The sequence below is a fragment of the Triturus cristatus genome, chromosome 5_2, assembly GCF_964204655.1.
Source record: "Triturus cristatus chromosome 5_2, aTriCri1.1, whole genome shotgun sequence".
NCBI lineage: Eukaryota > Metazoa > Chordata > Amphibia > Caudata > Salamandridae > Triturus > Triturus cristatus.
This window is the reverse complement of record NC_140588.1, coordinates 47,080,578-47,108,145: the sequence shown is the minus strand read 5'-3', so window position 1 is coordinate 47,108,145 and position 27,568 is coordinate 47,080,578. Positions and strand designations below refer to the sequence as shown.

At 43.6% G+C, this 27,568-nt stretch overlaps 1 protein-coding gene across 10 annotated transcripts in view; it reads right to left on the bottom strand.

Annotated features, from left to right (window-relative positions):
• The window catches only part of FHOD3 (formin homology 2 domain containing 3), a 1,229,746-nt gene that overhangs the window by 1,076,229 nt on the left and 125,949 nt on the right, over positions 1 to 27,568 (bottom strand). For all 10 annotated transcript variants that reach the window (XM_085606822.1, XM_085606824.1, XM_085606823.1 and 7 more), the window contains exon 2: positions 26,267 to 26,373. In XM_085606822.1, coding sequence (XP_085462948.1) covers positions 26,267 to 26,373 — 107 coding nt within the window. The remainder of the gene's footprint in view (positions 1 to 26,266; positions 26,374 to 27,568) is intronic.

The window sequence follows — 27,568 nt, the reverse complement described above, 5'->3', positions numbered from 1 at the left end:
GGCTGGACTGTTCCCATGAGGCACAGGGTCAGACTGATTTGCATATGGCCATGTCTGAACTGGGGTGGCGGAGTGGGCTAAAGAACGGTGGTGGATTAAACCCAGATCAGTTGACTGGGGGTGAGTGCTTGCAATGTTCAACACTCCGTCCATCATTTCCTTTGGTTTTGCCTTGATTTCAGGTGGCAAGATTGTCTGGTTAATGTTCCTTTTGGTCTGTGTTTTTATCTGTGTGTATTTCACTCAGTAGCACTAACCATGAAGTTTTGAAACCTGACGGCAAGTTAGCACCCCACCTTCTTTAAGTCGCTCAGTCTCCATCCACATTCCTTTCATTTTTCGACCTCCCCACACCACTTGTGGTACAACCAGCATCCTAGCAAAACGCTACTTCCATTGCCACCAAAAGTAGGCTTAGCAAACTTTTCTTTCTTGAAAACGTTGGTTATTTCTGCAAATATTCATTTAAGTTAAACACAAAGAAATGTTTTGGTTGACGTGTCTGATGCTGTAGAATTGTCGATTTACCAGCTTAACTGAATTATCTTTGCGTTGTTCAGCCTTGGAGCGAGATTTCCTCACAAACGCACCGGTTGGTCATTCCTTATAAACATATTTTTATCACTTGTACAAACACTATTTTCCTTCTCGGAACGCTGCCAAACACACAGTAAAGGTAGCATTATTTTAACAGTTGGAAACGTGTTTGCAAGGGTGTAATTACATTTTTAAAGGCTGAGGCAAGAAGTTCTGCAGAGCAGTTCATAAGGAAGGCTAATGGAAAAGATAATGATTTATGTACTTAAAATTTGCCAGGAAAATGGTGTTGCTGCAACATCTTTTTCAAATTTACAATCTGGGGTACTTAAAAGCCCAGGCAGTTCTCTGACTTTATAGGTATATAAAGAAAGGTTGAGACTTTATTGTTCCGGTCTGTGTGTGCATAGGCCTATGGCTGACATAGTGCTTTCTGTGATTTAGTGTTAACATTTATCGTTCTTCATATGTCATTGTGAACATTACCCGTGAAGTTTGAACAATCAATAACAATACATGGGAAAAGGGAGCTTAATTTCGACGAGTCATGTCTACCAAATTATGATGAAATACACATCAAGTGCAAAAGGGAAACAAACAGGAGAATGACAGCTACCAACCGGTGTGCAGGCAAAATCTTGGAGAAAAAATATAGTGTGGACAAAATATCGCGCCAGGAATATTGAGGACAAAAATTATGTGAAGGTAAGTTTCTAGAAGTAAGCAAAGTTTTACAATATATAACTCAACATAATTGTACCTTGATTATACATATATCTTCAATGTACATGAATGTGGAGTAAATCTACGAATACCTATTTACACTTACTTTCTCGATATGTTGATCCTCGATATTTTCGGCACGATATTCTGGCCACATGACATTTGTGTTTCCGATATTCTGTTAGTGATCCAATCAACCAGCTAGACATAATATTACTGTTGCGTACTTAACGGATTCACTTAATTATTTGATCAATCCAGAGATAATTACAAAGTATGTTTCTAAATAGCAGTGTATAAAATAGAGAGAGGAGTTGGTTACAAGTAAATTGTACATATTCAATAATATAAGGACATTATACTGAGAAGAAGGGATTTCAAATACTGGTAGAAGCACGTAAGTATGTGATATTTTATAAATTAAGGAAGAGGAATTGGACAAGAAGTTTTTCTACTTGGCTTTTTGCCATTACTCTATGACATGAACTTTTGATTGCTTATTTGTTGGCAATCCCATTTTACCCTTACAAAAACGTGTAAACTCAGCTCACAATTTAAAGGGAGCACGAACATCAGCTGCTTTGTCACTACAAAGATAATCATCTCTATAAAATTCCTATATCTTACATCAGAAACTAAAGGCTTTCCTTAGAGTTAGGCAGATGGGCTACTCCATCAAAATGTGGTAGATATCCCATCCACCGTATTACAGGTGCCATAAGGCTATACATCCCATAACACGAACATCACACTTCAGTTGTCATCACTCATGACATGGAAATATTTCCACATTATATCAAAACAAAGCCAAAATCCTTCCAACCATACACCCTACTCTGTGTAGAGTACTACCCACGTCGGCAAGCAATTCAGCTTCCAATATAGGGGTGGTAAGCACTATATAAATGCTGCAATACACTACAATACAAGGGACTTGTTAAGCGGCGATCAATCCTCCAAACTCTAAAGAATATTCAAACTTCCAACAACTTTGCACCACACTAAGCTAGCTAAGAAGAGCTTGTTGAGTTCTTTCTTTTTTTAAATGGTATTTGTCAAAGAAAAGTTTTTGTTTAGTTTAACATCATGCACTTATTAGTTCCTCTAGGATTTTGCAGAGACCTTCAGAGAAACATGTGCAGTATCTTTTTGTCAAATGATAGATATGTACTGAGAGATGTACAAAAGTGAAAACCATGCATTATAGGCTGCCACAAACAGGGGAAGACAACTACTACAGAACTCACATGGGAACATGATGAAGGGATATGCTGAAGCAGGCATCACTTTTAAATATAAGGAAATCACTCATACAATTTTAAGAAATCAATCCACATTTTCTCAAAAGTTGATTTGCCATATTTTGCTTCAACGTGGGAGTCTTTCGATTTGAGCTTGGTTTGACATTTCAAAGATCCAGGAGTTGACCCGGGTCAAAGAGCGGGGTTTCCAGTTTATTAGTAATTTTTTTTTACTTTCATTAGTTCATTGGTGATCCGCGAAAGCTTACTTTTATCTTTGCAGCCTCAGAGGTATCATCATTACTGGTTTTTTTAGCTTTATTCCAACTCTAGACCTTTGAGGAGTTTGCATTTGCTTTTCAAATCTCTGTTGACCAGTTTGAAAAATGTACTACAATGCACAAGAGTGTGGACCATGCCTTATTGGGTAAAAGTTCAAATTGTCAACCACGCGTCTGCAGATTGCCACTGCATTTGTATTTTTAAACTCAAAATGAACAACATAACTTTTGGGAGACTTGGAGACACATTCAGAAAGACTGCATGAAACGATGAAGAAAGGCCGCTGTATCGACACAGAACATGAAGAGTTGGGACACATTTATAGGAATTCACACTCACTGATGAGTGATCACTGTAACAAGGCGTCACTTCCTGCATTACTCTGTCTGGCAAACCGATTGAGGGCAATCTGGATCATGAAGATAAAAGGAAAGTGTCTCATTTCACAGCACTTTTTGTTCATCTCCTTGCTATAGCCCTTTACAATTTTCTTGTCTGTCTCAGAAACAACAGTTACAAGTTACATTAACGTCACAATTTGCTGAAAGCCAATTAAGGTTTCTGATACAAGGAACACCCCAAGCTCATTACAAACGGCCAAGAACACCACAAGTTGTGGTCTCTGATGTTCAGTCACAATATTTCCAAAGAAATAGTCTAGGATGCAACTTGTGTCTGAATCTTTACAGAACTAACTGATCAAGAACTTTTAAAAGGTTGGGCGATTAGTGCACCCGGTAGATCCGACTGTACATTACAGTCTGCAGTAGAGGAGCAATGCTCTCAACTGCATAATGCTCGCTCACCGCAGAATGTGGAACGGGAAACTTCTGGATTTCACAACCATCTTTGCGATTTCCAGGGAGCTTTGACTTGGATTTGGCCAGCTTCAAGGGAAGGTGAGTTTAATAAGGTGCACAATTAGAGAAGACTGGGAGTATGGCAGGGATCAGTGGTTAGAAGGGGTGGTTTCAGGCAGAAGAAAGGCTGATTTTGGTAGGAAGGATGGACACAGTAGGAATGGAAGGGTGCAATGGAGACTAGTAATAGAAGTCTGAACAGTTTACTGTTAAGTTGCAACCTCTTAAGGAGACTCTTTACTAGCAAGGGCTGGGCACATGAAACGGGGCAAATAGATGGCAGTGGCGAAACTCGCCCCACAGATATGCTTGTTGACAATGACCTGGATGCATGTAATAGGCATTTGGAGGAGCTCATGGTAGGTTCAATATGTGCCTAACATGCAAGGACAGTCCTTATTTTACACACTGATGATAATCTGTTCCAAATTGCAGCCCTGCTTCTATTTTTGCGGTATCTACCAGGTTTTGTTTTTCAAAATCTGGTATCCAGAGCTCATGAGTTCTCTGGTTAGGTAGGGGAGTTTCAGGCAGTATAAATTGCCCTTCAGCTGATAGAATGGGTGTGGTTTCCGTAGGTGGTTGTGTGGTGTATGTCTCGAGACAGGCACTAGGCAAGGCAATAGTATGCTGCTACAGGAGCACCAGCAGCTTCAAGCACGAACATGGCTGATCAGGGATTGTGCATCCTCCAGAGGCTTATTGTGCTGTGATGTCTGCGGATGCCTGTGTGAAAGTTAGACTCACTAATACATGTCACCCTCTCCAGATCACATAAGGAGTTGGAGTGAAAGTGGGCTGAACATAGGGCATTAAGAAATAATATGCTATGTTTGTCAAGGTGCTTGGGGGATAATAAGATATGTGGAGGTGCAACTGTTCTGTCTGTGGTTGGTGGAGAGGGGTTCAGGTGAGCTGGGACTCAGGTTCAGTAAAAGCAGCATTGGTAGGGTTGATAGCATCCTACTGAAGGCAGGAAGAGGTTGAAAATCTCTGGGGCCATATTACCCAATGCTGCACATTTTCCTTGTTAACGCCAGGTGCACCTTTCAAAAGGTGTGCCCGGCGCTAACAAGGAGAGTGCGCCGAATTAGACTGAATGTGCTGCCCCCTGGGGCAGCGCATTCAAGGGAAATACGGAGCCGCAGCCGCTCCGTGTTTTACTGTGCAGGCGGCAATCCGTCTCCTCTTTTAAGATGGGCCAGAGATACCGTTTCAGGTGAGCGCAGGGAGTGACTGCACCCCCCTGCAAGGGGATGCTTCCAGAGGGCTGTCATCAGGGTGCACTCTGCAGCGCGCCCTCTGATGATAGCGTTGGACCCATATGGGCGCCAGTGCTATCTGAATTACAAAACGGGCCTCACAACTATATGCTGCCTGTTCTAAAATACCAAAGTGCCCGAAGGGTGCGTAAAACGGGCGCAAACGCCTGTTGCATTCCTGGGGCAGTTTATAAAATATGGCCCCTGGTGATTGTAGCCATGTGCATTTTTTTTATAGCATGGAACAGTTGAATCACTGACTACCCAGGCCTTGAATCGGGTTTCCTGCTTAATATGTACACAGTGAGTAGAATGAGAGAGGGTGAGCAACAGCCAGGACTGATTTGGAGGCCTTGCTGATAATACCCTTTCTGGAATGGTACTGGTTCTTCCAATGGGAAGTCATCATTCTTGGATCACCAAAGGTGTATGTTTATAATGTTGTAGGACAGGAAGGCCTGTGGCTCTCAAAACACATCAGCTGAACTTAATTACTTTAGCCCCGCTTAATGCAGATGACTCTGTCCTGTACTTCCAGAATACCAAGTAGATTTTGTCAAGATAGCACCCCTAAACCATTCACACCCACAGGGGCGTAACACAGGCCCCCGCATCCCCCGCAGTGCGGAGGGGGGGGCCCCAAGCTCCAGGGGGCCCAGTCAGCACTGCTCTTCGGCTGGGGAGCTCCTGATAGAGTCCGGAGGGGGCCCCTCCACGTACCTTGCAGGGGGCCCCCTCAATTATCGTTAGGCCGCTGCACACCCAATAGCGTCTGGTGACATTTGAAAGTGGTGAGGCGAAAAAGTTGGGTATGGTTTTTATGTAGAGAGCGATGGGCATGCTTAATGGGCAAATGTGGGTTCTGGGGGAGGAAGGGGTCCTACTCCCGAGAAATAAATTTGAAAATAGATTGGCAAATGCAATTTAAAGCAAATTAATTTACTGCGAAAGCAATGCTTATTAAGCAGTAAGGATGTATTTTCTTGAAAAATGAAACACATTAAAAACTACCCTATCTTACTGCATTATTATGTTCAACAGTTACAGTAATGTGCAAATTGTACACCGCAGCAACTTCCGGCCCTTCAAAATGTTGCGCTTGCCCAGCGTCTTGCACTGCATGCCAAATAGACTTTGGAAGAAAATGCTGTAGAAATATGTGCACACAGGGCTTTAAGTGGGATGAAAAAAAGTGGGGGCTCTCTAAAAGGGAACATGTAAAATACATTTCGGTGATTCCCATAAAGTACCACTCGGCCGGTATTTCGGTTTCTCTCTAAGCTGTTATTGCATTCAGATATATAAAACAACTACTGACATGCAGCTAAAACTTGCCAGTACTATTGGCTTTGTCAATGGTTGGTAGCTGTTTAGGATAAATGAGTAACAATAATGATTTGAAATAAATAAATAATATTGGAAATGTTTCAATTCTGAAATTGTGAGACTGTGAATTAAATTATTGAAGCCTGTGGAAGGAGAATCTGCATTCAGATATCTGCACTTTATGTTAGATATGTTAAACGTATGCCCTATTTCTCTGCACATCTCGTCCATCTGCACATTTTCAACCTCGTCTCTTACCTCTTCAACACCCTCTTTTCACTCTCCACCAAATGCACCTCTCTCATCTCTCTCACTTCACCATCCCCAACATACACTGCATTCACTCACATTTATTGTAAATATTTGGACATCTGTGAACCCCCTTCACACACAGTAGTACTGAAGTAAAATTTCGACTGGCATAAATGACAATTCTTCTGTGTGCTCTGCAGAGATGCCAAACCACAAACAGGCACTTTGCTTTGCCTTCAGCCTCAGTGCCAGAGTTCTCAGTCAAAGCTCCTCATAAACAGTTGCGGCCGACATGCTCGCGGGTGGGAGTCTCCTGGGGGGGAGGGGGTTGATGGTAAATAAAAAATAAAAAAGTACCTTTGCCAGCCCGGTCCGGTCCCACGTCACGTCGTCTCTGCTCTGAGTCCTCGTAGGAGGCATGCAGCCTCCCTCACCTCCCCTAAGCCAATCACAACGCTGATTGGCTGGGACGCCGACCGCACAGGCGTCTATGGGGAGGCCATTTACTCCATGTAGGCTGCATGCAGCCTACATGGAGAAAAGGGAGAGTGTGTATGACTGGTTTGGGCCGACCAAACAGTCAGGGCCCGCCACTCCTCCCCTGCCCTGGAGCACGACCGCCCACCCACCTGCCCCCAACCAAACCCTTCTGCTTTCTAGCAGTGCAAGAAGCAGAAACATATATTTTTTTATTTCAACGCTTTATTACATTTTTTTAACAATTTTTAACAAGAACACATTAGCAATTCTGTTACAGGGTTTGCATCGATTCGTCCACTCGCTTTTAGCCTATATAATTCTATGTACAACACAGCCAGGTGGAGAAATGCTAAGTGCAAATTACGTTTTGGCCGGCCCCAGACACCCTTCCAAACCATCATGCGCACTTATGGTGCCCACCAATACTCCTCCTCCCTGCTCCAACCTCACATAGCCCAGCCCCGCCCTAACCTGGCTCCATAATAAAAATACAATGATATTAGCGTAACATCATTACCGTGGTGTTATTATCATTTTATTTTTCCTATTACACTGCTCAGGGAGCAGTGGGGCGATGCTCCTACACCTTAGCGGAGGAGCTGCCACTGATATTTGAATCAACTTCGCAAGGGAACAAAAACCCTGCCCATCTTTTGGATCAATTTCGCCAGGGAACAAGTACAGCAGTTCCATTTCCAAAGGGGCCAGTGACCTCCAGCCAGGGCCTGGGGTGTCACAGTGAAAGAAGTTAGCGTTCCTTGGGGCACTATATATCTCACAGGGGGGGTCTGCGGCGGGCACACTGACAAGTGGGGGTGGGGGTAGAGAGGGGGCGGGGTGGGGGGGTTAGGGAAGAAAATGTTGCGGACTTAACTTCTCCTGCACTGTCCTAAGTTGCCTGGTTCTCTTGCATGAGGCTATTGTATGTAACGTTGATTTAAGACTGCGATGGTTGGGGAAAAATCAATTAAAAAAATTCCAAAAAAAGAAGTTAGCGTAACCAGAGGTCTCAGCATAATGTACATAATGCAACATTAGCATTATAACACTTACCATTATCGAGGACAAGGTTCCAAATCACACGTGCTTGCATCCAATCCAACCGTGTAACGAATGGCAAAGGGTGGGATCTATGCCGAACGTCTGGCCTCATGCAGCGATGCAGACTCCGACGCCTGAAACTGTGACGCTGAGAGCATCACTGGCCTACAGTGAACCACCATAGACTACAATGGCAATGAAGGGCTTTAGAAAGGTACACCCTGCGTCGTGCGTCACATTGCAGAAAGTTGATTTACTGCCTGACTACCATCTTCTGGTTCAAAGCAAGGTGGGGCAGGCAGCCTGGGACAGACCGCCCAGGATGAAATACATTGAGTTGTTTAGATATATGATTGTATATCAATCAATCTATTTAATATTTCTTGTGGGAATTTTAGAGGGGTGCAGCCCCAGAGCCCTAATGGAGTAACTGCCCCTGTCCTTACTGAAAAAAATCTGAAAACTGGGAACCCCAAAGGTAACGTTTTCCAGGCTACGCTCTATGTTCCATCCATTTGCTGCTGGCTGCAAGTGCTCAAGACCTGCCGCTCTGCTTTGCATGCACACTCCTCGACGTGTTCCTTTGCCTTTGCTCTGGCGTCGGCATTCCTTCCACAGTAGGGAGGCGATTATACGACATTTCGTCTTGTAAAGATTGGAAATGCTCTGCAGTGAACGAAAAACCTGTCACTGCCAATAATCTGAATCGTTTTTCATGGCATATCCTTGAAGATACAATGAAGGCACATGGTGCTTCACCGAGAAATACAAGCCCTTTATTAAAAATAAGGACTAATTCAAATCCCACAGACTTGTCTAAATACAGAAGAGGAGATCTGAGTTTGCTAGTTTTATTTATGACTACTTTTTTGGGGGTGGGGGGTGAGGATGTAATTTGCAGGAGATAAAAATCAAGAATGTTTTGCAGTGGTCTCTCCCATAAAAGTCAGGGTGTAATAAAATGTTTCATATTCAGAGCTTAACTACCAATTAAGTCACCATAAAACCCATTCTCCAGCATTAAGGCGTTCAGTATCAGGATAAACAGACAACTTTCTAAGGATACCCTGCATTCAAGTGCAAGGGACCCCCCATTGCATGTAGGCGCGGACTGGTATCCCAGAGGAGGACCGGCGGGTCATCCCATTGCAAAGCCCTGCACACTAAACTGTGGAAAGGCACGTGTGAAAGGGAAGACTGGGAGGAAAGGCCTTAAAGAAGCTAAGGAAAAGCAATGTGACCACCAGCAGAGACGTGGTCCTGGACCAGCAGTGGTGGAAACAAAATGGAGGGTTTTGCCCATATAACTACATATAACCGCGGCTTAAACAATAAAAAAATAAAAAATGAGCAGTATATAATGGTGATCAATTAAGTATAATATATATTAATCACAATGGGACACCGGATTCTCACTGGAACCTGATTTAGTCAAGCACTTTATTGCAATCAATGAAAAGTGTTATAATCCCGATCACTCATTACATCAAGAGTACCCCAAAGTCCCTAAATACATATATATGTACGTTTTACACATCATAGCCCACAAAACACATAAATACAGATTTTATACACCATTAAAAATAATTATTTTTCTCTGAACAGTTCAAAAGGAATTGTCCACCTAGGAGGTAGTCAAGAAAAGAAGATACCAAAATATGTATTGGTGGCCAAAGGGGATCCGGAAACCAGGCCTACGTGTCACATGATCGGCCTGTGTTAAGGAGCAGCCATGTTAGATTACCATTAAACTTGGTCATCCTCTGTTCAAAGAAATATCAACCAGAACAAGCAGGGGGCAAAATATATCACCAGGAAACCAACACACCACAAGGAAAGCTCTCCACACCATAAAAACCTGCAACGTATTTTATACTCAAGTGATGGTGCCCGCAGGTCATGTGACTAGCTCATAGGAAGTGATGCCATTAGTGATACGCCAATTTTAAGAGTATCAAATTGTAAGTGGCAGGATATCACTAGCCCTTAATCGCAGGTTATAGATGCAAATCTACTTTTTAGGTGAGGCAGAGAACTCAAACAGGGTGTCACGGCATCCTCGAGCCTAAGTTCCCTAGTCCTATTCTGCCCTCACTAAATGTTAGACGGGTATTTAGTAACGATAAACAGTGGGAAAGACCACAAATCAGACACGGTGAAGATTTAAGGGGAGTTGTTGAACACTATATGCCTAGTTAGCGACGGGATATAAGAAATTACTCACCTAGATAGATATAAACGTGGGAGAAAGGTCAACATAGCAAGGGGTCCTGCTTTCCTCCCGCCATGACACCGCCCCTCTGAAATGGGCAGCAAGTTCTTTACGTGAGGGAACACAGTGACTCGCCTCAAGGTTCTCCGATGAATATACATGCAACAGTATGTACACATCATCATAACATTTGCTCACATTGCTATATTAATTTCCAAAATAAGCAATGAATACAACAATCAACAAAATCGATGCAATCCACACAAGTAGAATGAATAATTAGTGAGGTTATCACCCATGAGTGATTTTTAGAGAAAATGTTCATGGCTTCACACTAGCACTGTGTCCACGTGCAGCCGGGGCGAAAAGGAGGCCCCTGCAGTGCGGGAAGCTTCCAACCCTTCCGGGGCTCCCAACCCTTCGGGATGGGGGGATGGGGGGGGGGGGGGGGGGCATTCCGCCCAAGGCCACTCAATATTTGTGAGATGTGGGAAACTCTAAGCTCCACGGCACATTCTGCAGGGGGACCGCATCATTTTTTGTGTTACGTCACTGACGTGCGCCCACAGCTATCAACGAAGAAACAATAAGTGCGGCGTAAAAATACATCCTTGGACGCAAATCCAAATCTGATTTGAAAAACTCAGAACCAGCCAAAACTCAAACGCTGTTTTTCCAGCTGGCAGGCCGGGCGCCATTGAACCGGAAAGTAAGTCGCAACTACTGATGACATATGGAGAGCAGCAGCGCCATAAGCAAAGCAAAAGCCCATTCCGGCACGCGAGGAATTTGCAAAGCTTCAAGATTGTTTGCAAACCTGGTATACCAGGTGTGCTCCTCCTGACGCGCCGGCACGCAGAAGAGGCGGCTATGTTGTTTACTCTTCACCACGAAGGTACAGTCACCTTCAATACCCATGCGGTGCCATACTTTGTGGTGTTTGTGTGGGCGAGGGGAGGTAGCGACGAGTAGCGAGTTAAGTCTGAGTTGGCGTAACCCTACCTCAGCTGGTATGCTTCTAATGACTTTTGTTTTAAGAACAACTGCCAGGTGAAACAAAAAAATGGGAACTCAGTCAAGCTGCGCAGAAACGTTGCCATTGTTTACATGTGGAGCAGCTGCCAATAAGCTCCAGTTACTTACAAATCAGACTTCGTGATTTATTACTTTTTTCTCCGATTGTAGGAAGAAGAGGGAACAAAATCAAAATTTATCCCCATACATTTCAGCTCTGAGTTACAAAAATAACATGCTTTTGATTACAGCAGTTCACTTGGGATACTAAATACCTAGTCAGTATGAGTAAGTGAGGACAATGCTCCTTAAGCTGTCTCAGGAGGTTTAAGGGGCACCTCAGGCTTCATGATCAGTCATTCCTTGGCCTCTCTGAACGAAACGTCGAGCAGTAGTGTTGAGCGTAGCAAAATGGTGTTCTTTTTGGACTATAATGTTGGGAAGGACAGTCAATAAAATTATAGCCTGTAATTGAAATATACAAAGTGCAGCAAGGAACAGACAGTGACAGTAGCAGGCAAGAGAAGTTACACCTATGAGCAATGGATGGAGACACCATTACTGTCACACAGAACAAGGAGGCCACTCTTCAAAAGCTTCTTGAGAGAATCTGTTGGTCAAATAAGACATTTTGAAGGACAATTATGTACAGAAAAGACAAAACATTCACCACTCATTACGAAGTAGAAACATTCCCTTGAAAACCGGAAAAGATATCAGGTCTCAGGAAGTGACATTATAGGCCACTGGGGTAAAACTTTGTTTGGCTGAATCTAAGCGCGCCAAAAGAAACGGAGAACGTAACAGGGGATGGGGTTGGTGGTTCATGATATGGCCTCCATAAAATATCTAATGTAGAAGCTTACCCAGAAGGTGGAGAAAGGCATAGGTAAATTGAACAAGTGACCACAAGAGGACTAACAAACCCTTCCCACGTTCTCTTAAAACCAGTGTTTAATTTGTGCTTGTGCCTGCCAGTGCTTAGCGCCAGCACTTATTTGTAAGCACAGTCACTTTTTATTATGACAGTTTACAGGTGGTGCAGTCTATATATATTTTTGGCAGAGAGCTCATGAACACTGTATTCAGTATACCTAAAATAGAATACAACGGTTCAGGCCATAATTACATTGTGAGAAACACCATGGCCTCCTGAGAAATACCTCAGCCCCGCCACTTACATTTTTAACAAGCATTGGCATAGCCACTAGGTCTCGCCTTTGGGACCTTATAAGTGTTTAGCCATGCAACAGTTGTATAACTAAATACTTATAAGGTCCCAAAAGCGAGACATATTGGCTATGCAAAGCGGCCGCGAAAGTGAAAGTGATCGCGATCCCAATCACGATCAAACATCAAAGCGGCCGCGAAAGTAAAAGTAATCGTGGGAAAGTGCGGCGCGCGCGCCCGCGCACATGCACTGTAGCTCTAGGCTGGCCTGGTAGCACTTTTTGGAGCCCTCTCAATAAGTCTCGCCAGACCAGCGCATGCGCTGGGTCAGGCGAGACCTAAAAACTAAGTACTGCCCAAAACAATAATCCATCCCCCTTCTGCCTCGTGCAACAATTCCTAAGTAAAGATTCTAAGCAGGAACACGTTATGTTCACCCCCACCCATCCTGTCTCTTCCCACTAATAAGGTTTCTCAATCTTCAGGAATACACATGCACCTCTACGATGGAAGCAGATCCAGCAAATATTTAGTTTGAGGAGAGCCAAATGGGAGGGGATGTGGTCCGTCGGCTAGACTGTCGAGTTTGGTGCAGGAAACCAGGGTTCGAGCCTCGGGGACGCGTCCACATCCTGTGATTCTGGGCAAATCACTTAATCTCCCCGTGCCTGAATATGTAATGTAAATACGGTGCTATGTAAAGCGCTCCAATACCTTCGGGTCGAGTTCGCGCTATATAAATATGCAACAACAAAAACAAAAAAACAGACGTCTACAGTCTTAGTGTGATAAAGATAATAATAAAAGAAAAGTGTGAAAAATGTGTTGTAGAACCTCAAGTTCCACCTCTATCCAGGAAACCAAAGCTCAAATGCAGTAAAGACAATCATGGAGCACGTTTCAGAATCTAACTTTTGGGTGATGAGTGCATTTACAATTAGTACACATGGAAGTGGACCCATGACAACAGTGAATACAACTGGAAAATACAATTGCTACTTATGCAATTATTGTGGCAAACACAATAGGCAGGAGACCTACTCCCCACAGCACACCAACCTTCTCCTTCTATACCCTGTGAAACGGTGCAAGTGGATTGAGAGATGTTGAAAATACTCTCACCCAAAAGACATTAACAACTGAATGGGATCCTAAGCAACTAGGTTTTCAAAGTGCACCAAGGTTGGCCTTTGATTGGGGGTCACCAGGGCATCTTAGGCAGTACATGGGCATGTAAGGAAGTGCAACACGATGTGAGATGGAACTAGCATTTTCCAGCTCGGCTGCCTTTGAGAAACATAACTTTCATTGTGGTAAAACTAACCTCTAAATCAGCAGAACAACTTTGCACAGGCGAATGTACCCTCCTCCACTTTCCGAAGAAAGAGGATTGAGACATTGTCCAGCAGAGAGGAAAAAAAGCTACACAACTCTACTAAAGATTAGGGAATCCCTTTAAATCCAAAAATAACGCACGACACAGGGCTCTCAACCATTTTTAAGTTCCTAATGTGGTTCGGAACGTTTGTACTTCCTCTTGTCGAAAAACCCGGCGAGCACGGGCATGCTGGGTAGCTAAGCAAGCTTCCGCTTACTGCAAACAGCACGCGCGTGACGCAGCTTTCTTTACAAGGTACAATAATAAGCTGCAGGCCGATCTGAGCTAAACCTAATCGTCATAATCGATGGGAATGTGGCCCCGGCATCTGTAATTAAGGAAGTTAATGTTTACATTTTCATGCTAAACACTCCTCGCCCTCTATGACAACCCCCTAGTGTGAACACGTGCCGCGTTGCATTTTTAAACACCAGTTGTTTTTAAATGTCTGAATTGCGTCCTTATTATCTCTTTAATTCAGCAGTTCTCCCAGTTGCTGTTACCATGATTACTACTCTGGATCTAATCAGTGTAATGATTCCGCCACCCACACGCCCAGCCTGAGTCAACACAGCGCTGCAGTTTTTATCTTCCATCCAGTGCACAGAAGTGTTCTAAAAACATATTCTTCGTGTTTAACTTCTCTTATTGATCAGTCGACAAATCTCCCTCAGTCACAGTAATCCCAGATGTAAAATATAAAAATACATAGGTGGTGTAACTTGACATCAAGAAGGTCGTACGTCAGAATATTGTTCACCGAAATACATATCGTCGGCCATAAATTATGTGACAAATGCAAAAAGAACAATTGATGGACAGAATGTTGTACAATGTCAAACATCCACCCCCAGTACAGAGAACAGGGCCTAAATCCATTGTTTCCCATGCCCTTCCAGTTTAAACCTAGCCATATGCCAAGCCAGGCCTCCCTGGACCGGAAACAAGCATCCTGGGACCAGTTTCAGGAGTTCACCCCTCATCAGCCAGGATATCCAGGGACTACTATGGTCATGAGTGCTCTTTGAGACCCAAAAATATTTTTGCTTTTAGCCGATTGTATTCTATACTTGAAGAGGGCACGGCAGCCTCCCCAACAATAACGTTTAGCAGAAATCATGACACAGCAAAGCAAGCTTTGACAAAGCCAAGGCGCTGTGAGCCAATGCCGGAGATGCTGGCTTCACCAACGTGTGTTCCAATTGTAGGAAATGTTTCCAGAGTCCCTTGCTTTTTGGTGCAGATGCACCTACTGGCCCTTTACCTCAGGCAAAAAACAGGGATTGTAGAGGGTCATGTAAGGGCCTTCACAACATCGCAACTTCCTTTAAACCCACCAGGAGCACCATTTCCAAAATCAACAATTAATGGGAATCCGGCTCAACTTTGGCACTCTTCAGTTTAGTTTTCCAATTCTTAAAACAAACATTCAAAATTTTTGTAAGCAAACCAACTAGCAAACTAACTAGAATCAAAGCAAGATGTCTTTCCAGAAAAAGCGTTTTCTATCACCTCAAACACTAAAAACATTTTTGTATTTACCAGGCAGGGATAGCCTGTTCGATTTAATATCCCCCTTCATGCCAGTAAATGCCCTTCACAAAATGGCAATCCATGAAGGGAGCTGCACAGGGCTTTATTCTGTACAGGGAATGCTTCAAACTCACTCCATGATTCAGGCCACCTTGGTTGAGCTGCTAAACATGTGCTGCCCATGTAACCGTGAGCAAAATGCATACTATTGAAATGGACATATTAGAAACATGACTGAAAAGTGAGAAACTAACCATCCCGTCCTTCTAACCCTGAATGGCAAGACTCTGGAAGTGGTTTAAGTATATCTTGCTGGACAGAGAAGGATTGTTTTCTTTCTCCCTTGATTACGAAGAGGAGCAAATTGAGAAGTAAGCCTCTATGCCGTCTCTCGGACTGATCTCAGGGACATTGTCCTAAAGAAAAAGCAATGGCACGTTTTTCACTCGGGCCTTTTTTCATGATTAGTGTTTTCCCTTGTGAATTATGTATGCTCTTGTAACGTTTTCCTGTTGTCATATTGGCTGGGATTTGTTATACATAAAAGTAAACATGATGACATCACATGATTAACATCAGTAAATAATTATCCACGGATATTCCACGCCTGCTGTCCACCCCAAGAGAGACGCCGCTCTTGCTCTTCTGCTTGCTACAAGACCATCAAGAGAATTTATTTCCATGAGTCAAGATATATTTACCCATAAGAACATCCGTTAAACATAGGGTCAAACTTTATCAGTTTAGAGCTTTAGGGGAAGGATGTGGTCAGCAATTGGTTTTTGACCAAACTGCAATAACACTGGCATCCAGGGATGATCTCACCCATAATCGTCGCGAAATCGAATTACACAATTATAATTAATCTTGTATTCTCAAAGAAACATCAAGACAGACTTCGGAGAGTCCAGTATAATCTTTAGGCCTGTGGTCAAGTGAGATGCCAGTAGAGTGAGTAAGACATATACTAACGCATCAAAGGAAGCCAGCCTCTGCCTGCACTTAAAGCTAATGGCCCAGTTCACAAAAGGAGGTGGCAAATTAGCTCCTGTAGAGCTACTGTTACATATGGAGCACATTTCTGAATTTTTGGGAAATCACAAATAATTACAACCGTAATCCAATGAAGCGGTGAGAGTGACAGCCTCCCAGGAGTACTCATATATGCAAATATTTATACATTCTGGAGTGTTACAGGAGTACATTTCTAAATGTGTAATCTTGGACTTGCTGCATCGCCAGATCACTCACTCAGCAGATCACAATCATTTACTCTAACAAAATTAGAGACCTCAACAAGTAACTAATGCAGTCCCAGCTATGTAAAGCAGATTTCATGTTCACACTGAAAAGCAGATGAACAGAAAAAGGATGTAGTGGTTTAGAGTGTAGGAAAAATGGCGCCACTTAGGGAGAGTACCATCTAAGGAGTATCCTGAGCAGTCTATATTGGTAACTGTGCTGAAAGGCGAGGAGCACCACTAATCTCCCCAGGTAATCGGCATATGCCAATTGACTGAACATATAATGTCCCCAGCACACATGAACAACAGTTATATTAGTTAAGATAGCACGCTGTGAGCATCAAGTAAAACAAAGTGCGATGTTTCTGGAGATTTTCTTTCTTTTATTCCTTTGTTCATCCAACAGCCAACACGTGTTTCGTCGCACAGGGTATTACACCCGCGACTTTATCAAGGCTATGTTCTCCTTTAGTTCGATTTTATTTACCGTGATAATTCCAACACGCAATAGGGGGTTCTAGAGTGAAGGCGATGTTTGTAGTAATCCAGTATCAGGGATCCAAATATGTCCCAATATTCAGAGAAACTCTTCCGATCTGTCGTGTTCCGCGATTCCGTGCAGCCGCCTCTCATTCTGATCTGTTCACGTGTGCTGGGGACATTATATGAAAAGCAGATGATTCTGCTTTTAAGAAGCCAATACTGTCTTGAAACTCAAATATCACTGCACACTGGTTTTTGAGCAGTGCATCTTTGAATTTATAGGCTCCAATTCTTCTTTGAACTTTATATATGCATTAAATCTCCACCCATCACCAAATTTATGTTTGCACATTGCAATGGCAAACAGCTCAGCAAAAATGGCAAACACTGTGGGCCAGATTCACAAAGGGCCTTTGCATTCTTATTGCGCAGGTTCTGCCCTAAGTGCAGAGACTGCCCCACGACTGCGGGCCCTCCACCACAAGTGCGGAGGCCCTTCGTGAATCAGGTTCTGTGTATTTCTAACCATCTTTAACACTTGTCTTTTGAGTGAAACATATTTTATTAAGAGGAATATTTTTCTGATGGTCAGTTCGTCAGTGTCGGAACTACATTAAGGTGACTCTTGAAGGTACCTTACAGGGTAACAAAAAGAGGCGCTACTTTGGGGAAAAGGCCTCACAAAGTTCCATTTGCTAGGAGTGGGCGGGTGCCACAATGGGAAAAGTGTAGAAAAATACTGAGTGCACAGGCAGTACCTGGGCTGGAGATTTCAAGAATTTTAAATTATGACGGCACCATGAGACAAGCACTGGCAAAGACAATAGGTCTGGCTGTTTCAAACTGTATGACACAAAAACACAGTGCAACCTAAAGGTGGCAGCCATAATTTTAATGTAAAAGAAACCCTGCATAGCATTTTAGTATAACACTGAAGGTGCTTCCTAGAAGGTAGGAGTACTTAATACAGGTATACAAATCCTTTCCATGTTTAATGCACATCACAAGAAATATCATTCGTATTGATGCAAAAAAGGTGCTATTGGCTTTGATTTACTGTAATCTGAAGACACAGTTTTAATATGAAAGAATGATAAACAAGCATTGGCATAGCCAATTGATCTCACCTTTGGGACCTTATAAGTTTTTAGCCATGCAGCATATTATCCTGGGTGCTGTGTCGCTAGGGATTGAAGAGCTATACAAATCTCATGTTGCAAGGTAGAATACAAATAACATGCCACTGATTTACTTATTCTAGAGATTGGTTAAAAGAGAAACGTGTAGTAAGGCCTGTAGCTATCGTTCTGCTTGGCACATCCTTTCATTCATCCAAGGCAGAATAAGGGAGTACCGGGCACCAATCATTCAAGCTCAACCTAAAATAAACTGCAAGCAAGGAGTGGGGGCCAGGGATTTGGGTGGCTGCTCCATCCTAGGATGGCCTTAGACAGTAGCTGAGGGAATGAAGACAGGATGGGCAGGCAGACGTTAGACAGCAATGTGTACCTATTTATAATATGCTTGCATTACTTGGATGTGTGTGTGTGTGGAGTGCACTGCAAAAGGGGTGGGGATGGGCAAGAGATCTTGGTACGGTATGAGGAGGGACATATTACAGCAAAGGCTTGCAGAATACAAGGAGAGATCATCCAAAGAGATGTATGGTCCATGTCAAAGGTGGGGAGCATTTTGGTGGCAGCGCACAGAGAGGGGCGCACAGTCAATGTGTGCATTATACAGTGAGTGGTAATGTGTAGGGACAGAATACTGGGAAATGCACTTTGTAACAGAAACCTAGGGGAGAATAATGACCTCGGGATATATGGAGGAAAATGCATGGCCAGAGTATAGTACACAGTGAGGAGAAAAAACACACTGAGTGAGACACATAACAGCCAAGAGGCACTGCTTAGGGTGGGGACATGCAGACTGAGTGGGTACAGGGAAGTGGAAGGGAGACGAGTGCCTAGGCTGGGGCGGTGACTAGCAAAGGAGGTTAGTATAGAGGGAAAGATAATGAAGGGTAGCGGAAGAGAAAGGGGATACTGCGCTGGGGAAATGGATGTGCGGCACACGAGGAAGTGGATGTGAGGAGCATGAGGATGTGTATTTGCAGTCCACTCACATACATTGTCAGGAGCCCTTATGGGATACAGCAAAGCACCCACCCTTCCGTAGCAATGTTTACAATGCTGAGCTTCATTGACCTTAATAACACAGCTCCCAACAACTTATGATGGATGGAGAAGAGGACGATTGGACGCAGAAATTATATTGTAAAACAACCAGGTCACAATCTCCTCCCTCTGTTCCCATGCCATTGGCTGTGTACTCACTCATGGTGTTTCCCCGAGTGGAGGGTGGCAGTTCCCGGTGTACAGAGAGGGCAGCAGAAAATGGCAGCGGCTGGGGGAGGAGGAGGCGGTGTGATTACACCAGGCTCTACTGCTGCATTTGCTGGAGCACATTAAACCACAGGCCATCACTAGAGGTTTCAGGACAGGAATATACAGCGCTGGGCGAACTATCGTGCATTACCACAGGCCATCACTAGAGGTTCCTGGATAGGAATATAGAGCGCTGGGTGTGCTATGTTGCACTGCCACAGGCCGTTACTATGCACAAATATGTATTAATTATTTCCCTGGGCACCTGATGCTTCTCGACGCCTAATTGCGATGCTACTTGTCTTGGCCAGACGTAGGGCGGCCATGTACTGGGGCCGCAGGCCTGCTTCTAAGGCCAAGAGCTGGCTGGAGGACGCCTCTCGGTGTCAGACTCTTTTATCGGCGTTCTGGGACTTACTGCCCGCCAGGTCCCGTCCAGTGGACATTTGGGGCCCTCTGATCACTTATCTCCACTCACGCACTCCCCCCAGCGGCGCTGCCTCTCCCGCGCTCCCCGCCGGCCCTGTGCCCGCGGCGGCCGCCGGTGTTGGCCGCTGACTGCTCCTCTCTTCCTCATTCGCCGCGCTGCTTCATGTGGCTTACCATTATTGTTTTGTCCCTAGTGTGCAAACGCTGTGATTTAGCCCTAACATATTCATGTCTCTCTCAAGGTGCAGTTGAATTGTTCCCTAATGCATGACTTGATCTATACTGTGTTCATCTGAGCTGTTTTATTGCATGATGTAATGTGTCTGTATTTCGGTGCCTCAATAAAGGTTTTTGAAAAAAAAATAATAATAATTTTTCCCTGGGCATGCCACGACTCTGTGACTGCCAGGCTGTGCAGAAGAAAGGCTGTCGTAGGGAGGGAAGGCGTGCTGGAAGAGTCCAAGGATGCTATCAGCGGCTGGCTGTTCATTTATCTCCTGGCCAGCCTGGTCCACGTGCCCAAAAAAGGGAGAGGAGGAAGGACAAGGGAGGTGAGCAACATGGACAATAGGGGAGGGGTGGGAGCTGGGAATTTACAACACGGACAGCATGAGGAGGGGAGGGAGAGGCTAAAGACAACACAAACAACGTGGGTAATCAACAACAAAGCAGCCGCATCGGACTTCACCTAAAGCTGCTTCCTGTGATCCAGGCGCTCACTGCAAACATAATGAGTGGATGCAGAGAGAGAGTTGGCTTGGGGAGAAGCTGATAGGGCACTACCTGTGTATTTTTAAGTCTCGCCTGGCATTAGTAGCGCGCATGCGCTGCTCTCGCCACGCAAGAGCCTTTTGGAATCAATACGCATTACCAGATGTGCCAGCGGACGGACAGAAGATGTGCACGTGGACGGACAGAAGATGTGCACGCGACGGGTCGCGGCATTTCTCCACAACGCGCGCATGGTGTGCTTTCGTTTGCTAATGAGGTTTGTGAATTTCACCCACGCCTCTTTTCATCACAGTCTTACATTGGCATACAGAGTTTGATGAATACCTGCTGTATTTAATTTGTGTGAAAAAAAATTCAATTTGAAAATTACTTTTCTGGGAAAATATGCGCTCTACTGTTAAGCACTGTTGTTGGTAGAAATGTGCACTCTGATTTGCAGAGTTGTGGTCATTGCAATAGATATTGAATGACTAGTTAAAGAACCCTAATGTGTAAGCGGCTAAGCACACTAGGAAATTTTAGTGGACATGTAAATTGATTCGCACAGATACGAATCTCACAAGGGTAATGCCCAACTGGTATCAGATTAAGTGTGTTAGGCAACTAGGTCTCACAAATCTTTCATCAAACTATATTTCCTATTGAGGTAGCCCAGAAGTGCGAGTAGCGAGTGCAAGGGCTGAATCTGAGTGAGTCACACCACTTTAAAGTGTTTGATTGTGTGCGTGCCTGCAGGGGCGTGGCTTGTCTAACTAAAGAAGAATGTTCTCGGTGATATTGAGTGAGATGAGGGCTCTCTTACGTTCAAGATATTAGCATGGTGCTCCTGTGCCACTCGGGACCTCGTAGCGTGGTCCGTTGCACGTGAGCTCCACACGAGGTGGGTGTCTCAAATCCTTTAGGAAATCAAGGTTTGGGCGTGCCAGCATTAGGCAGAACCCGAGCCATCACTGGACAGCTCTTCTGTGGAACAGCTTGGTCCCAGACCACGTCTGTGGTACAGAATGAGTCCACATCCTCTAGTATTATGACAGGCAGTAAATGAGCGGGAAAGTTCAGGTCACTATGTAGGGCAATTAACCTGATCGCTGAGAGGGAATCAGAATGGTCAGCTTTTTATCACCTGGTGGGCTGTGCCTCAGATATCACACACAGTGAGGTGCTATGCCTAAACATTTAGCTCAGGGTGTATGTAGGCTTGAATGGTGGGTTGGTTGTCACTGGCGTAGGTCATACAGTCCAACATTTTGGAAGAGGGGAGCTAGAGGAAACAAGCATTAAAAATGCAATAGGTCTCGCCTTTCATTAAGTTAAAGCCATTTGCTTTGCTATACAATACCATTAGCAAAGCAAATAGCTTTAACTTAAATAAAGGCGAGACCTTTTGCATTTTCAATGCTTGTTTTTTTTTGCTGCGCAGATACAATGAACTTGTCATTGTGTGACACATTCGCACGGCAAAACCATGCTGTGAACCATTGCCCCCACCCTTCCCCATGTGCAACCAATGATGTATGGAGCGAAAGAAAAGCAGGACGGTTCAAAAACAGCGCTCGGAGATAGGGAGTGGAGCTCAGAACACGAGCAGGAAACTAACAAATAAAATAGTGCACTGAAATGAATAGATAAGCACTACAGGGGAATGATACCAGAAGTTAGGTTCTGCTCTGTGGAGGGAAACAAATGAGCACAAGGCAGGAAAAAAAGAGGAAAGATTACCCACTAGCAAGCAAGCCTTTTTGAAGGACAATTGAAGTAACTAATACAAAGGCAATGGCCGGGCTGTAAGCCCACCGAGTGAATACAGCATATTTCGAAGAGACAATGCATGTGCTGCCGAGGCTTGACCTAAAAATGACTCGCACTGAAAGCAAGCAAATGAAAGAAGTGGTCTGACCCTCTGCTTTATGTTACAGTGAGAGGGCGCAAATTGTGAATGACAATTAAACAGACCAATGGAAGAAGAGGGCTGACACTAAGTTCCCCTAAATATGTATATCTGTATTTTTTTTATTTATTACGTTTTTTGTATTATAAGAGACTGGCGAGTGGCAAGTCAGCTAGGGTGGTCTCTGCCCCAGACCAAAAAATACCCCCAAATGTTCCTGAGAATCTTGTCAATGCTTAGCTCTATCTAATCATCACGAGAAAGAGTCTGACGCTTGGGAGCAGAAGGCATACTTGATAACTCACCTGGAGTTAGGAAATCTTCCTTACTAAAAGTGAAAAGTTAAAGAAAACATGGCTGTGTGCTAGTGTTCAGCGCGTGTCAAGTTCTCTCACACACCCTCTATAAATTATAGACCAGTCAGAGTGGCATCCACACTTTGGTTTTCAAAATCAAAGGCCAGGTTCTTTCATTTGATGCGGGAAGCCAGGCTCCAGACAGCAGAACAAAAAACAAACCACTCAGGATTAATCCAATGATGCATGTTTATACAGAAGCATTTCAAAAGATGATAATGGAAAGCAGTGGTGACATTCACAGTCACCTGTTTGTCTACAATACCATCCATCTTGTTCACACAAAAAACACTGCCACCAAGGGCCAACTCTACTCCTTCTCTACAGCTGCTCTTCTACAAATTCTCTTTTCTAGTCTCATTCATATTTTTTTATATTTTTGTACTTTTAGTAAGGAGGGATTAGGCATAGAAGGCCTCACAGCGCTGTACATTGAAATAAATGTAGAAACATAAAAGTCTAATCAGCAGCATAATAACATTGACATATTTAAGGATGCCAAATTACATTGAATATATAAAGAATGTTGTAGAATAAACGCCACAGGAAAAATGCATTTAAAGAAGTTGGCTAGTTACAAAAGTGGAATTACAAATTTGGTAGACAAAAAAAGGTTTTATCAAATGTACATAAATTGAGGAAAGTGTCGGAGTGCAAAATAAAACACACCATGGATATCCGTGCAGTCTAAAGCTTCTTTGCGTCAATGAACATGATCTCGGGCTCTCAACAACTGGTATCTGTCCCCCTTATTTATTGGCTCACCATCGGTCCCACCACGGGTACCCACAAAAAATATCTTCAGGTGTTTCATTACACACTCATTGGCACTTGGTAATTATGAGATGTTTTAAAACAACGCCATATTATATATATTCTTCTCTCATCGTTCCAAAGTGGACTTTACAGTTTGTATTTATGAAGTCGTATTGTCTTTGTACAACTGTGTTGCCACACATCGAAAGCTGCCAAGAAGAGTGATGATTGTTCCACCACAGCCTTCCGAAAAGTGTGTAAAGCCAAAATTGGCACTGATTAAACATGCCTCAGCGAGTGACACAACTCTGTTGACAGCGCTAAGTATTTCTCAAGACTTTAGACTCTAATTCAATATACGGCACATTTTAATTAAAACCGTTAAGACCTCACTCAATTAACTGGGGCGAAAAACAAACTATACAGATCAATGCTGTCGTAATTTACCCACTCTCTATTTGGCTTCAGTGGTGCAGAATGTGAATAGGCAGTTATTATGATGTGCATAACACAGACCTGGAGCCATAAGAGAACTTAAGGCAAGGAAACTTAAACTGAACTGCCGGGCGAGGACACAATTTGGCCAAGTGAGTAAATCAGAATTATAAATTCACAGTTGGCTACACCACATCTACCTAATCAGACAAAATGAAGCTTTTGCTCATGCATGTATAAAAGTATTCAATCTCACTTTCAAATTGGGCGATTGGGCTAGTGATGAAAGAGCATACGGCTTAAAATGCGAAAACCCACAGCCTGGAGCAGGCCTGCTTCATAGCATAACAAAGCCTTAGTATGTATAGCTACTGGTAAATGGATTTACAAAAAACTTCACTTCAGTTTGAACATGCCAACATTTGCAAGAAGCAAGTGGCTGTATGCACAGTAATACATGTCAAAAAGTGATCAACACATCTTTTTCAGTTGAGCTGCAGTCAATGAATTACCTGAGTAAAATGTTCTTGATTTCAGTCTATGTTTTGCATAACAGCTGTAGGAGGCTCACTACCGGCTTGTCACTACAGCAAAGGATAACTATTCTATGAAAGGATGCATGAGACTTCCTGTTTGTCCATAAATATGATAATAGCTTTTCAGTACAAGCAAATGGAAATCACATTATTATGTCTGCAGGCACAATTGAACCAGACTTCTAAGGGAAAAGATGGCTGCAGGGGCTGCCTGACCAGCCCACCCCTTTAACAAACGTAGCATGTGAAAACAGACTCCAGAAACAGTTTTTGGAAAAACAAACTCCAAAACACAGGCCTCCAAAATCTCTACTTTCCTCATAAAGCCCCCCTAAAACCAATGTACAAGCCTTCAAAGATTCAGGCACAGGATTTAGTGTACTGAAGCAGCCCAGTTCTAAAAAGCTGGGGAAGTGACTCTGGCAGGTTTTTTAATTAACTACTGGTCAAACTTTGTACACATATTTTTGTGAGGTCGAGAACTGTCTATCGTTGAGTGCCTATAGAGACTGAACTGTATAGTTTGGAGTTTATGTATTTGTAAAAGATGTTTCTGCAAACTAAGTTTTTGTATGGTCCTTTGACTTAAAACGCATAACCAGGCATTGTTCTAGGGTTATGTATGCAGTGACTGCCATGGTGTGTAGTGGAAGTAGCAACGGTGCACTTGGGACAGGTAAAGCATTGTTGCTCCAAATGCCTTGGTTCAACCTCAAAATGCTTAGAAAATGTATAGACATATATTGCAGTAGACAAGCAGCTATCTTAAATATCACACCCGGGGCAGGATGGGCGCGTGTGTTCTTTCCATTTTCAGTTACTCCACCTTAAGCTGGTTTAAGTTAAGATTCAAACAACTCAGGATGCCGGACACAGTGTGTTAATTGTTTGGCCTGAGGCTGCTAATGGTCGGGAAGCTGGGGACGACTGGAGGGTGCATGGGGTGCAGTGTTATCAGAAGCTGGTATATGTTTGTCTAGTTATGCATAGAACAAATAAAAAATATTAATCAAACAACTTACTGTGCATCCTGCTACTACAGGCCTCAATAATATGATGTGCATCTCCATTCGAATACCCGCACAAAAGGCCATAGTGTATATTGCCTTAGAGCATCACTGGATGCAAAGTGACGTGTCCTGACGCGAGGCCAATGTACACTGCAGGGTTTATTTATCCCATGCTATTTAACTCTGGAAAGGGCAATAAAATATTTTGCACTCTTTCTTCAAAACCTCTCTTTGTTAAATCCAGACAAAGAAGATTTGGGCTATTTGAAGGAGGAGGGCTGCACCCATAGCACTCTAGAAGGCAATGATCTGCATTGTTCAACAAATAGAACAAAATCACGCTTTAATATTGTCAGTGGCTGAGTCCACGCCATGTATAGCACATGCAAATGTACCAGTGTTTTGATCCACACACTCAGTGCAAACTCTGCCCGGTCCAAAAGCACCCGCTGCATTATGGGCATCATTGCACCATAACAAGGGCAGCTTGTTTCCTAAATGTTACTTAAGGGCCTCCTTGCACATGGTGCAATTTACTCCAGAGCACTTAATTTTCGTCCATGAGCAACAGATGAGAAGGTAAATTGGACATTATGTCCTTCATTGCTTTCATTCCTTAAGTCCTGCATAGAACTTTTGCTAATCATTCATTCTAAAATGCCCAAAGGATTTAATTTTAGCAATTGAGTCACTCACCCAGAGTCTTCTTGGAAACCCTCCAGTTCATCTCGTTGTTCTGCCAACGTTGATTCCAAATCCAGATAGGTTCCATTGTGGGACAGCTGCAGAGTGCAGTCATCAAGCTGTGAAAGGAGAGTTGGCATTAGAAGAGTTGGCATGGTTCCATTCTGGGTTTGTACTAGTATTTGCCTCACTAACCCAACGCAGATGGAGGTCTGAAACTTGTTTGTCCCCACAGCCCACCAACCCTAGCATTGCTCAAATTACCTTTCTCATACGTCAAAAAAGGGTGGCAATTTTCATGCAATATGGATTTTCTAGTTCATATCATGTACAAATCACTATACAGATTCTCACAGAACAACCTAAGCAGCCAACGTAATACAACAAGCACTTTAGGTGGAATAGATAAATATGGGGCAGAAATGTAAAGTTGAAAACACAAATCTGCACTATGAAAACCCTAGCTTCTTGGAGATTTTTCAGAAGGAAAAGGCCTCCGTATGGTAAGAGACGTGTACTCCTGTCATGAGTGCCCAACTGTACTGTTGTCTGAATCCCTAATGCTGATTTTTTTGTCATAGGCAAACACGGATCATGTGTGTGAACCATGACATAGGTCACAGATTGTGGTCTTGTTGGACTGGGAGGGGTGCCCAAAGTGTTACCCTCATAGTGGTGGAAGGTTCACCAAGCATACCGTGTAGTAATCAGTGGAAGTGAACCCGTCCTTTTTACCCTGTGTCACTGGAGTGAGGCCTAGAGACTCACTCACCATTTTAAAGTTCAGCTACTTTGTGTTTAGCTAACCTTTGGCCTACATCAGGTAGAGGCAGAGTGCTGCGTAGCGTAGGAGTATTGATTGTGCTGAATGGATGGATGTCTGGGAAGGGTATAATATGAAGGTAAAGCCGTATTGTGCAGTATATGTGTGGTTAGTGCATGTACTGGGTGTATGTATGCCTGCGAGAAATGCATTACATGAGAGATGTAGTGCTGTGCAGTGCGTGTGCAATAAAAGCATGTGCTGGGTGTATGTGTGCTTGTGGGAAGTACAATACATGAATATTAAAGTGTTCTGCAGCACACACATGGAGAGTGTATGTGTGTGCTAGCAGTGTGTGTGTGTGTTTGCAAATAGCACACCCTGGTACAATACAGAAATTCTACAGTACTGCACAGTGTGTGCAGTCTGAATGTGTGTGTCTATAGTGCCCCACTGCATAGAGGTAACAGTACTGGAGAGTATGTGTGCTGTGAAAGTACACTGAGTGCAAGTGTGGCTGCAATGGTACATTACAAGGAGGACCCTGGGTT